General features: G+C 35.2%; 1 protein-coding gene across 1 annotated transcript; it reads right to left on the reverse strand.

Annotated features, from left to right (window-relative positions):
- Nucleotides 1–3675: 3675 nt before the first annotated feature.
- On the reverse strand, nucleotides 3676–11434 carry LOC101573847 (early activation antigen CD69). The gene is made up of 5 exons (XM_004647150.2): nucleotides 11303–11434; nucleotides 7814–7936; nucleotides 6525–6724; nucleotides 5807–5910; nucleotides 3676–4092 (listed from the first exon to the last, which is right to left on the reverse strand). Exons 1-5 carry the CDS (start codon nucleotides 11364–11366, stop codon nucleotides 3984–3986), a joined length of 600 nt encoding a protein of 199 aa, XP_004647207.1. The 5' UTR covers nucleotides 11367–11434; the 3' UTR covers nucleotides 3676–3983.
- Between the last annotated feature and the right edge of the window lie 1971 nt (nucleotides 11435–13405).

Consider the following 13405-nt stretch of genomic DNA (forward strand, 5'->3'; position numbering starts at 1 on the left):
GCTTTGCCCCTTATCTCAAAAAATGTATATTTTAGTGATAATTTTGGTCTTTTAGAGTTATAGTAAAAATATTCCTCATTTTAGATTATGCAGCTAATAAAAACTGTCATTCTTTAATTACTATTTTCTTCTCAACATCATGTATAGGATATGCTACTGATTTAAAAGATTTTTATAAGTCTTTGATGTTCTCTTCATTCTTACAGTTGTTGATACTTGTCTTAAATTTTATTGCCACAGTGTCTTGCCTCACAGTTCAGACTCACAGTGATCCTCTTGTCTCGGCCTCCCCAGCTCTGGGATTACAGGTGTGTGCCACCACAGCACGTAATACCAGGGATTGAACTCAGGTCTTAAACTGCCCAGCTATTTCCCCAGCCCTGTTTTTTGTTTCTAGGTGGAGGTGGATATTCCTAAATTTTATTTGGTATAGAAAAGTTTTGGTATTTTACAAATAGATATAAAGATTCAAAAATATGATTTGAGAGCTGGGGAGCTAGCTCATCTCCCCAGTGGAGCATGGCAAGCACAAGAACCTGATACTGTGCGAGCCACTGAAACTGGGCTTGGTGGCACATGCTTATAATACCAGTGCTGGAAAGGCTGAGACAGGAGGATCAGTATAAGACTGAACTGCTAGTGAGACTCTGTAAAAATAAATAAATAAATAAATATTAAATAAAAAAATAAAAATATGATCTGAAAACATTGAAGTTTATTTATTTATTTTTCTTTTTTTTATTTTTCAACAAATAATACACTGCATATATTCTTCTTAGTGGTTAATTGCTGTACAAGATGCAGACTTGTGATCCTATTTACAAACACCATTAGAACAAATCATTCTATTCATTAACAGAATGTAACTATATATCTATCCCAACCACTTTGAATACACAGATACAAAATGGACATTCATCTGTATACCCCATTTTTTCTAAGTTCCGTTATGGAATATTATAGGTGTGTAAACTCAGCAAAATATTCTAAAAGAGTCCAGTAGCCCATAATAGCATTGGGTCTTCTGTTTAACTGGCAATGTCAGAAATTATTGACCTGACATTGAAGTTTAAAGAGTTGATGAATTTTAAAATTCCATTTAAATTAATGGTAGGCCTAGAGGTAGCTTACAAAAGGACATAAGTTATGACAACTTTTTCATATTTGGGTCGCCTTATCCAACAAAGATATAGTATGGCCAAAACTGTTTAGACCAACCCTACATGATTTTCAGGCTTTACTTGGTAATATTAATCGGCTTTGTCCAGCTCTTAAGCTATCTACTTCATGATTTAGGTCCTCCTTTTGACATTCTCAGGGAAATCTTGCCCCCACCTCTCCAGAAGCACTTACCCAGTGGCTAAACTGCTTGGATAAAGTTCATCTGGCTCTCTAATGCTCAAAATTCAATTACAAACACAAAAGGGGGAACCGGTTCCTCCCATCTCACCTGACAGTGTGTACTACTCTAATTTAATCAGGTAAAGGTAGAAAAGGCTAATTTAGGGTCAAGGACTAGCTTGTGTTTTGCTAGAGCATGCTGTCCGGCCATATCTTAACTGAGATCTGGAGAAATTGATTCTACCTTTCAAAAAGCTGATGCATAATCCTATGACAGTGACACCTTGAAGACTGCTACTGCTCTATAACTGATAGATAAGGATGAGGCTAAACTTGACCTGGGGCCAACCAAAAGCATTAATCCAGAATTCCCAGGAGATGGTAAACAAAATGGGAATCAGAGGTCTGAGTAGGTGACAATAGATAGAGATAACTGAGCCAAAAGTTATCAGTATTCTTAAAATAAAATATAAAGAATATATATTCACCATAGATAATATATTTTAGTCCTTCCAAATTCTAGTTCTAAGAGATCTCTGCTAGTTGACAATACAACCTGAGTATTCTGGTATTATAAATTTCTAAAATTATAACAGTTGTTATAATTCAATTTGGTTAACAATATATTTGAGTGCACTCTGATTTTGTAAGATTTTTGCTTGTTTGTTCAACTTGTTAAGCTATGTACTTGTTTGTTTGTCCATTTCATGAACAGCTGTGCCTTTTTTTGAGCTCAACATTTTTTTCTTTTCCTTTTTTCTTTTGCATTTTTGGATCATTGTTCATAATACAATTTGGGTTACAAACTTGCAAGTATGCTCCCACCTGGCTTACCAACTAGTGTAAGTGATATCAAAGTTGGTTTTCTCATTGGTTATAAAAAAAAGTAAGATAATTAAACAGAAATCCCTTAGGGTAGGGAGAGATTATTGGATAGGACTGCAGTTGGCAGCCACACTTTGTTCATTAATAAGGGGTCTTCAGTGATCTCCGTAGTCTTAAGGGAGACACTCCTTAATACTTTGGTCATGGTGAAAAGGTAAAGTTTTCTAGAATAATAAATGGGGTTTTCTCACAAAAGATGCTTTTGTTACAAAAATAAATTAAGAAACAAAGGCTTTTAACAGGTGTATGATAATTCATTATTGTTAATTTCATCATTTTTAATGTATTCATGATTCGAGATGTACAAGTCTTCCAAAATGTAAAACAAAGATTGTTTATGGCGATAAGACTTTTCTTTCATATTCAGGTCTTTGCTTTTAACAAAAGCTTGTGGTATACATACCATTAGAGGACAAGTTAAGCAAAAATTTCCTACGTATAAAGTAGTGTTGATTGGTTGAAAGGGTTATATTATGTCAAAATGAAAATTTAAGTATGCTACAAAATGTCATCATGATTGTCATTTAAGATATATGTGCATGAAAACAAACTGAAATGTACTTAAATCATGTTATAAAACAAAAGCTTCACTATAAATAGTATTATTTTTATTATTGTTGCTGTTATTATTTTGTGGCACTGGGGGTTGAGCGTGGGACCTTGCACTGGTCAGGCAGGCAGTTATGCCACTGAGTTATATTCGTGGCCTTAGATAGAACTATTTAAAAGTCATAATATTTCGTTTTCTGCTTCTAATAGTGACATATGACTTATTTATTTTGTATGACTATTTCTTGGAAACCATTATATTGATTCTAGTTTTATTTTCAGATATATAAAATGGCTTGTAATTACAGTGACTAAAAAACATACTTTATTGCACACAGAAAATACTTCACATGAAGTATTGCACATGACAAAGCTGATTAGGACAGATACAAAGTTGTTACAGATAAGATTGATATTATTCCATAGCTGAACAATACAAAATATTTCCTGATGAGGGTTCTTGCCCCCACATATTGCACATTTTCTAATACTTTTTATCTGCTTTCGAAGTATTCTTCATAATCTTTGCTTTGTCTCTTCTTTAAAAACCACTAATAGAAGACATTAAAGGCAAAGGAATATGACCTACTGAAAAAGACCTGTCTGAAGTTAAGGAAGTTTAAAAAAGTAAAAGGCTGTTGCTATTCTTTTGGGGGAAAAATGACAAAATAACATGATAAATTTCTGCAAAAGGAAATATTACAAAGCTTAGTTCCACAAGCATTTGTCTATTTATGAATTCTTTCTAAATTTTAAGAACTTCCTTTAAAATTACTATACATGTTACTAGTCAAAATTCTATTTATTTACATTCAATTTTTACTATTACTGCTTACCTATTTCACATAGTGCAAAGGCATGAGACATGCTCACTGTTGGTAGTCATTCAACAATAAATAATCACTTTAAACCTACTTACTTTACTATGTATTTTAAAAAATATATAAAGTGCATCTAAAAGACTTTGTAGTCATTCTTGGACATGATGATTGGTCAACTTGTGATATTTTTAGCACATGGCAGAAAGAAATCACACTGCAGACTTTCCTGGAATTTCTCTCCCTTTTGTGCCACAGTTTTATATGGGGGACAATTTCCCAAGCAATGCAAGACATGTTCATCAAGTCTTGACAGAAATTTCTGACCAAAGAGCAGCGTCCAGTAGTACAACTTCAGTGGTGCCAGTGGTCAGGAAATGTGTTTCCTCATCATCTGGAAGGTTTACTGCAGATCCAGTGCAAATGCTGCTCACATTCTGCGCTGCTGACCTCTGTGCTGTCCAGAAATGCGCAGCTCTCAGACCTGGTAAGGTTGAACCTGCCAAACAGTAAAGTCAGAATTATTTTCTTACTCACATCTATTCAGTTCCATGAAAATACAATTTGTGTTGACATCTTGTATTTCTTGGAGGGAAATATGAGAAAAGTCAGACATAACCATGATCTAATCTGTATAGGGAAAATAGACAGGAGGTGATAGGAATATATGGGGAAAATATACAGAACTAAGAGCAAAGTGCTCTGTTATTTGGTTGATATATCACCAAAGCAATGATTCTTGGTCACTTTTTTCCTATATTTTAGGGAAGGGTCTACAGGGTGTTCAGGGTCTCACTACTAGATCAGACTCATAGTGATCTGCCTTATTACAGCCTCCCAAGAGCTGGGATTACAGGTGTGCATCACCACACCTAATCTCAATTGTGGTCTCAGTGAGCCCCAGGGTGGGGCTGGCACAGCAGACCCTGGGGATCCTGTGCCCTGTGCCTTCTTGCAGGCACTTTAATCCACTGAACTATTTGGCTGGCCTGATTCTTAGTTACTTTTGAATTCATAGATTCTTCAAGAAGTGCTTCAAAAATTTTACGCATTAAGCAATACTTCTGCATAGTTTATACCCCCTGCAGCCCACCCGCAGATATGGAGCCATAGGAAACTTTATTATTATTATTATTATTATTATTATTATTATTATTATTATTATTATTTTGGATACAGGGTCTTGCTACAGCTGGCACAGCAGGGCACACCTGGGGTTCTGGAGCTGGCACAGCATGCGATACTGGGGATTGAACTCAGGACCTTGCACTTGTCAGGCAGGTGCTTATGTGCAGAGCAATCTCCCTAGCTCCATAGGAAACTTACTAAGAATCCCTTTACTAGATAGCTCAGTTTACTTTTTTTCTTTTTTCGGAACCAGGGATTGTACTCAGAACCTTGAGCTTGCCAGGGAAGTGCTTATTCTATTGTAGATAGCTCAGTTTAAATCTTGGTACTGTATCAGTGTTTGCCATACAATTTTTAAGAGTGAGAAATCTATTCAACATTAGGTTTTCAGATTAATACCATTCTTATAAAATGTCATTCAAAATTTAAAATGTAATTTGAGCACAGGTGATAAAAATAAAATTAGCATCTCTAATTCTGTCTTAGCATTTCTATGTTTTTCTTAGGTTCATAAAAACTCATAATTAGGCATCCAAAATATTGTTCTTCATCTCCTTGGCAGATAAAAATTAAGAGAAGAAAAAGAAAATTTTTTTCAAAGAAAGGTCCCATCAATGAACATAACAATTATTCTTGTACCACTTTTTTTAAAAACAGAATGCTTACTTTATTTTCATTAAAATACACATCACTCTTCATTTTGATAATGAATTCATTGCATTAAACATTTGTTAAATACTCTTTACCTAGGAAGCTCTGTGCTAAAAGCCAAAGATTCAAATAATCTTGCACCACTTTTAAACCAAGCCAATTATGATGACTGCCAAGAAAATGATTAGATATGAATTTATTGTATGAGTTTAAATGCATAGAGAAAATAATATTTCTAAAAAGTCTATCTTTAAAGAAGTCTGAAAAGTAAAAACAAAGGAAATTGCTAGAGCTGGGTTCACACATGGTTTACTTAGCCTTTCTGTGTAATAGCTTTGGAAGAAGTAAAGCAGAAATAAGAGGTAAAAATGAAGGAAGAAAAATCTTCCTGAAGTAGTAACCCAAGGAAGATAAAGAGAATTCCTGACACTTACCCATGGTTAAATTCTTTGCCAGTTGACCATTTCCAAGTCTGACCAGTTTCATTTTTCAGCCCAATCCAGTGTTCAGCTTTACCTGCATATCGTTTCAGAAAGACCTTAGAGACAAATAAGTATTTATGTTAAACAGTTGACTGAGTAAGCATCTAATACAATTGTTTCTTGAGAGCTACCACTTGATGCCTGAAGACCAAGCTGATCACTTACTAGTTTCATATGGAATCAGCTTTTTGAGAGTTCTAGTCTTTGACACTAAATGATCAAATCCTATTTAAAAGACTATACTGAAGTTTCTTTTTTAAAGAAAATCTTGTTTGGTACAGTGTCTAACTATGCAGCTTGGACATGACATGTAGTGATCCTCCTGTCTCACCTCTCTGGGACTGAGATTACAATTACAGGTGTGTACCACCATGCCCATTTGCACCACCACACCCATTTTTGGTGGCCTGCACATTCCTCCCCCAGGGGCATGGCATGCAGTACTAGGGGATCAAACCTGGCTTCTTATGCTTAACAGGCAGGTGCTTAGACACCTGAGCTATCTCCCCAGCCCTGAAATTTCATTTTTACCTTAGACTTATAGCTATAACTCAATTACTCTACATGTTAGATAGGTACTTTTTTTTCACATAGAAAGCAATAGAAGCAAATAATAGATCAGTTATATAAAATAAAATAGCAATATTTTATCAGTTTGTTAAAATCTTACCATCTCCTTTTTTGAATCAATGACAGCAAGTGTAGCACCATCTTCAGAACAGGAGTCTTTAGCAGAGGTCCAGCTCTTTGTTGTGCTGGAAAAGAAGTAGCATTTTCTGTGGTATAGAACCCACTCATCTGAGCACGAAGACACATAGCTTTCTGATGGCATGGAGAACTCATACTGGCTCGGACAGTTGTATTTGCCCACTGTGATCAGAAAAGTTATTTGTTTAGTAGCAGAAGAAACCAAACACCTCATCATGCACACTTGACCTAGACAAGCTCTACTGTGAGAGATGATGAAGGGTGAGGACCACAGAAGACCATTCTGAGAACAGGAAGAAGAAAGCAGATGTCCTTCTACCTGATCATCCACTGCATCTAATCAGGAGTGGCTGGGGTCCTAGCGTACAGTTGTCTTTTTTAATGCAAGAAGCAGGCAAGAAAATGCGGGAGGGGGAAGAATCTAGTCAATGGTCCTTGGAGTGAAAGGGTAATAATGTGCATTGTAAATTCTGAGTAAAAAATTTGAATCTAATTGCAGAAGTGTGGGAATTTTATACCATCTGTATAAAACTAGATTGAGAGATTAGGGAGAGGTTAACTCTCAGTTAACTAATTCAAAAAACAAAAAAGATCTGGGGATAGTTCATAAAGTTGTAAAATTTCCTCTTTGTGAAAGATACAAATTTATTTTGGTACATGTGCTGATATAATACATATTTACCATCATTTCACTGCTCATGCTCAGGGAGATTTTGAGTTTCTTCCTATAGTGTTAATAATCTAAACCATCATTCTATGGCTTTACAATTAAAGATAAAAGATAGGTTATTTTATTTGGATTAAACTATGGCTTAGATGTTATTTTTCCTGCTTGTGATGAATGGAAGGTACATGTAGTTTTCTAGCTAAATATCTATTAATTTAGATTCCAATTTAGTCTACTTCCTTATAGATATAAATACTTTCTCTAACAATAATGTATAAATCTTAAACATTTGAAAATACCATGCTAATTATTCAAGGAACATGAAACTATATTTAATCTTCATTAAGAATTTGACTGTGGAGGCAAATTGCTCAGGTGCCCCTCCTGTCCTCTCAGACAGGAGCTTTCTTTTTCCCAATAAACATACTCTGCTCTTAAAAAAAGAATGTAGCTGTGTATTATATATGACATAACCCAAAATTGAAATTTCTTATTAATTAGACCAGGTTAATACCTACTGATTTATCTAGCCCTGAATGCTTAGAATTAGAAGTCTTTGAGAGATGTATGAGGAGGAGACTCACCTGATAAGGTAATGAGAGCCATGACTAAAATTATAATGAAGACCACGATCAGGACAGCACATGGGATGGGGACTTGGAGAGACCCTTCATGTTGTGTTTCAAAGTGAAGGTGGGTGGCACTATCTGAAAAGGAAACAGTTGGTGGTGAATTGAGACAGACTGAAATAATGGGCTTTTGACAAATTTTTGAGTCATTTAAATATTTACAAAATAATATGTTCTGCCATCTCCTCTTGTATGTCATAAATGCAAAATATGACATTCAGGTTCATCCGAAGAAACTGTTGTGATAACAATGAGAATAGTGGTTGCACGGTTGTGTGCAGGAGAAAGGTTATTTAACAGGATTGGGGCACAGTGGAGCTTTCTAAGCTGAAGGGAATATGCAAATATTCACATAGCTGTGGTTACACTATTATCATAAACGATTGTTTGTACACCTATGTGTATAAATTATACCACAATTATATATATGTATGAAATATTTGAATTTTCTATTGTGTTGTCTAGCTCTCTTATAGAACACATATTGAGTGGAAGTTAATGTCAAAACTTTCTTTAAATTTTGGAGGCTTGATTTCTTTTAATTCTTTATATGTTCTACATAGAAGTCCTTTGTCTGAGGGGCAATTGGCAATAATTTTTTTTTCCAGTTTGTAGGTTTTCTTTTTACCCTGTTAGTGATTTCTTTAGTCATGCAGAAACTTCAAAAAGATAAGATCCAAATGTTGATTCTTTGAAGTATTTCTCGTGCAGTTTGGTTTTTTTCATAAACTAGCTACCTATCTCTATGTCTTCAAGATTTCTACCTACTTTCTCCTCCAGAAGATTTAGTGTTTCAGTTTTAATATTTAAATCTTTGATCCATTTTGACAGTAGTGCATGGTGATAAGTATGGCTCTAACTTTTGGTCTTCAGCATTGTGGAAAGCCAATTTTTCCAGGACCCTTTATTGAAGAGGCTATGTTTCTTCCAGTGAACATGCTTGACCCCTTTGTCAAAGACAAGATGGCTGAGTGTGTTTGCAGTTGTATCTGCATCTTCTAATCTGTTCCATGGATCCCCAGGTCTGTTTTTTTTTTGCCAGTACATTATGCAATACAACAACCACTGTCAAATTCCCATTACTTTGCTTAATGAAATTTTGTGGGTTTTTTTTTTTTAGCCATTTTTCTTTCTTTAGAAAATAATAAAAAATGTCTTTAACCAATAAGAAAGTTTTAGAAGGGTAGATTTCTAGTGGTAAATGAATAAAAGTAAATAATAAGAAAAAAGGGGAAACACTTTTGTGGTTTAGATTTTGGGCCTTTCTGTGGAAGGATGAGCTACCAAGATTTTTTATTTTTTAAGAAAATGACTCCTGCTTCAGCATAGGCTAGTATGTTCTTAAATTCCCTAGTATTATTACTAATCATGTTCTTAAAAACTGAAACATGAAATGGGTTGATTGATATTAAAACTAGCATAAAGAAAGTCTCTACATACAAAAATATCCCGTTTTTCAACATGATTGATTTCAGAACTTAAAAGGTGTTTATATAAAACATAGACTTAAAAGTATGCATATTTTTTTCCACTTAAAACATTTCTTTAAAGGTAAATTTCACAAACAGATGCTGCTTTCTTTACAGTACTTTATCCTGCAGTCTCTATCCATGTAGACTTTTGCTTCATTTATGATTTTTTCCTCTCCTCTGCAAGAGAAGTCTTTGGTTTACATCTACCTAATCCTATTTCTCTCTCAAAGCAATTCTTTCTTTTCTCATTCATACACTATTTTATAAAAAGTAGTCTTTGGTGGGTCAGGTACCAAGTTCAGAGATCAGTCGAGTTTCACTTCTTACCATGTGAGTCAATCATGCTGCTTGGACTCAAGACTACAATATCTCTGCCTCCTTAGAAAGCACGCAAACATCCAAGTAACTAGCAAGTCTCAGAGCTAACTCCACCCAATGGTCCACCCAGGATGTAAGCTATGGAGGTGACTTTCAGGTGACATTTTATTTACATTAATGAGGGCTAGTGTTAACCACAGTTTGTCCTGTCACCTAGGTAACAAAACATTTCCCCAACAGCATATTTTTGGTCTCATGTTATGTTCTCTCCTTTAATGGAGAAACTGAAAACAGATCTACCTATTTGTTATCTACTGAGTCACCTGAGTGATACTGAACAATTGTTCATACTACCAAAACAGCTATGGTGGAAGAATAAATATTGAACAGAAAATTGTACTGATCCTAGATATAATTAAAAATTTGAATATCTTGTCCACCCAACTATGCTTTCTGTAATTTAATGATTTTGTGTTCTTTTCATTAGTGGCTCCACTAAGTTGTGGCTTACCCAGTTACCTAGAAATTTATGTGGCTTATGCTTTTTAATCCACAATTGATTTCACATTCTTAAACAAAAGTTACAAAGGTAACTGATACTTTTTTTATAGTAATCTAATATAACACATGTACACTCAAAAAGCAGATTCTTACTCAGGCATTGTTTTGGTTTTGCTGTTTCCAATGAATCCCTCCAATAACCAGATAGTTCTTGCTTACAAGTCAACTCTTACTCCTCATTGCTAGTGCTTTGGGACACCTCATTCATTAGGGTGGAGAGGGACAAAAAATCGAGGAAGTTTACAGCAACAAGATAGAAAAAAATCAATGAAAAATTTTAATTACACAACATAGAATGATGCATAGTTACAGCAAATAGAAAAGAGGACCATTCATAAGAATAGCACATTTTGATGAAAAACAGGAGGAAAAGTAACCAGCTATGCAGAATTTGAAACCAGTGATGATTAGAAAATTGAAGTAGATGGAAGAACTTAAGAAAAGAGATTTTCATAAAAAATATCAAAACAGAAGAGTGCATCTTTGAGAAACTTTTAAATTATTCTCCCCATAAAGTAGTACTGGACACTAAATTTTTAGGTGGTTTTTATAATGGTACTTTCAAAGTGTGAAATCCTGTACAGTTCCAGCCGCTGGAGAATGTTGTCCTGACAACAGAGGAGGAGGTGACAAAGGGCAGACAAAGGTAAGATAAGCAAGAATATGATTGCTTAAATAGACAACCACATTTCCATAGAAAGGGCAAACATTTCATGGAGTGCACATCAGCAGGCAAAGATATATAATGAAGTATATACAAAGATATACAATGAAGTATATACAAAGAATGGGCTAGGGCAAGGAGCTTTGCACTTAAATAAATATAAAGTTTGAGATGATATAAATTGATTTAAAGGAAAATGCTTTAAAGATTTTCTGAAATCCGCCCTTGCGATCTTCTCTCAACTATTTCACAGTCTCACAGCTGAACAGAGTTTCACTGTGTTGGTCTCTTCCAAGCTACTCTTTCATGCTGACTGAAGTAGAACTTAACAAAGTTCTCTAAAAAGGCTGTCACATTTTCTTCCCTAACAACATCATATGTAACACAGAGAGATATCACTAGTATATAAAAAAATCAAGATTTACTTACTTTTTCCCCCTTTCTCCTGATGCAAAGAACTGGTCTCTGTTATGGGACAGTCTTCAGAACTCATCTTCGTTCTCAGGAGTGCCAGTGAATTTCAAGTCCCGTCAGCCTGCCGAGCGTCTTCTTCTGAGCTCTGGTTCGGTCCCTGGTCCCTGGGTTCTCAGAGGGAGCTCAACATTTATATCCGTTTGAGTATCTCCGCCCCCTTCCTTTTGCCTCCTGCTAGCCCAGCTGAGCCTGTTCTCTTTAATTCGCGCTCCAGTGGCCCAGACGGTGCACGGTGTGTTGTGGTGAGGGTTGGGTTTCCCTGGCCATCTGAAGTGTGGTTTCTCACAACTGTAGGTGCATCTTGAAGACAAGAGTGGGATTTTCCCAGACTCAGAAACATCCGTCTTTAAGTTTTAAAAAAACACGAATAATTTAGGAGATAGTGTAAGTGGTGAATGAAAGGTTAGCTATCTCTGTCTTGACATGTGACTAGTTTAGATATAGGTATAACATTTTCCTAGAATCCCATTCATTTATTCACTCACATATTTAATAACTACTATTTACTGAATAATTGCTATGTACTTGATAATGTTTGGCCCAGAGGATTTATATTCAATAAGAATTTTAAAATCTCTGTCCTTATGGATCTGTCTTGAGCCTGGAAGTGTTTAAATTAGGAAGTTATAAAGAAAGTCGCTTTCACATCTTCCCTGGGGACTAGTCCTTTTAAGGTACCATTTAGTAAGTAGTTGTCTTAAAGCAGGAAATAGAAACTTGTGGTCTGGAACTTCCTTGCTATGTGCTAAAATTGTTTATCTTGAATTATCTCTCTCATTCTCTCCCTCTAATTTCCTTGCCATGTTTTACTGCCATTTAGACTGCTTTCTTCTACTTCAGTAAAATCTTATTCTAGTTGCCAGCTATCTTGTGAGTTATTCTGTTTGGTTATGATTGAAATGTGTATAATAAGCAGATTGTCACAGTTCTGAGCTCATCTAAATACAAAATAATATGTACAGAATGCGTATGAAAGAAATTTATGAGATGGGGATCAAGGGAGCATTCTGGTTAATAAGTGTTGGTTTCAAACTCTGTATTATTAATAAGTCTTTTAGAATAAAGTATTTCTTCCTTCAGCAAAAGCTTTAGTGAAAATGTGATGCTTAGCTGTGTTGGAAATCACCATTTAGAGAAGTGTGTTGGATGATCGGGTATATTTGTCTACCTAAAGCTCAGAGGTACACTTTGGGAGAAAAGTCTGTCTTTGTTTCCACTTTATCTTCCTAAAAACCTTCCCTCAATAACAGCTGGAAGGAAGTTTTTAAGTAAGTGATATAGTTTTCATGAGATATTCAGTTCATATCCCTTTCAGCCTGAAAGCCGTCCTTAAAAATCCAAAGACCTTCTAGTTAGTAGGATTTATACGTTGAACAGTTCCTCCCTACTCTCCCCACCACAGCATGTTCCCTGTTAATCTCTATCCATTCCAATCATAACCTCTTGGTGTGGCTTAAAAATATGAAACATGCTATCACTACAGGGTTTTACTTTTTCTCTGAATGTTTCCTCCCACATCTACGCACATGTCTTACTTTCCTTTGATTTCATTCACTTTTTATTCAAGGGTCACCTTCCCAGAGAACTTTTCACTTATTGTCATACATGAAATGTAACTACACATGTATGCTACTACATGTGCTTTTTCTTTACATCAGTGTCCATAACCAGTGTTACATTGTTGCTTATCATAACTTTCCATGCTAGACTCTAAGCTGATTGACAGAATGCTCTTTGTCTGATTTGTCCCTTACTATGTTTTCAATGCAAAACTATTGAATGACTAAATGAATATCAATTAATATAAAATATAAAGATATTTAAAAAGATACAAACTGTGGAATGCTGTGAAGGAATGTTCATAGGCTTAGACATCCTGTGGACAGTAAGGGTACGCATGAATACCATGGATGGATAACAAAGAAGTTAAATTTGATGGCTAGAGGAATTTTAACATTTATTGCTAATACTTTCTGTCAGTTTCTTTGGGATAAAGCAATTTATAGCTTTTAAAAGGTAATTTTGAGGGCTGGCCTGATAGCTCATCAGACTAAAGTG

This window comes from Octodon degus, unplaced genomic scaffold, assembly GCF_000260255.1.
Source record: "Octodon degus isolate 3935 unplaced genomic scaffold, OctDeg1.0 scaffold00288, whole genome shotgun sequence".
Classification (NCBI taxonomy): domain Eukaryota; kingdom Metazoa; phylum Chordata; class Mammalia; order Rodentia; family Octodontidae; genus Octodon; species Octodon degus.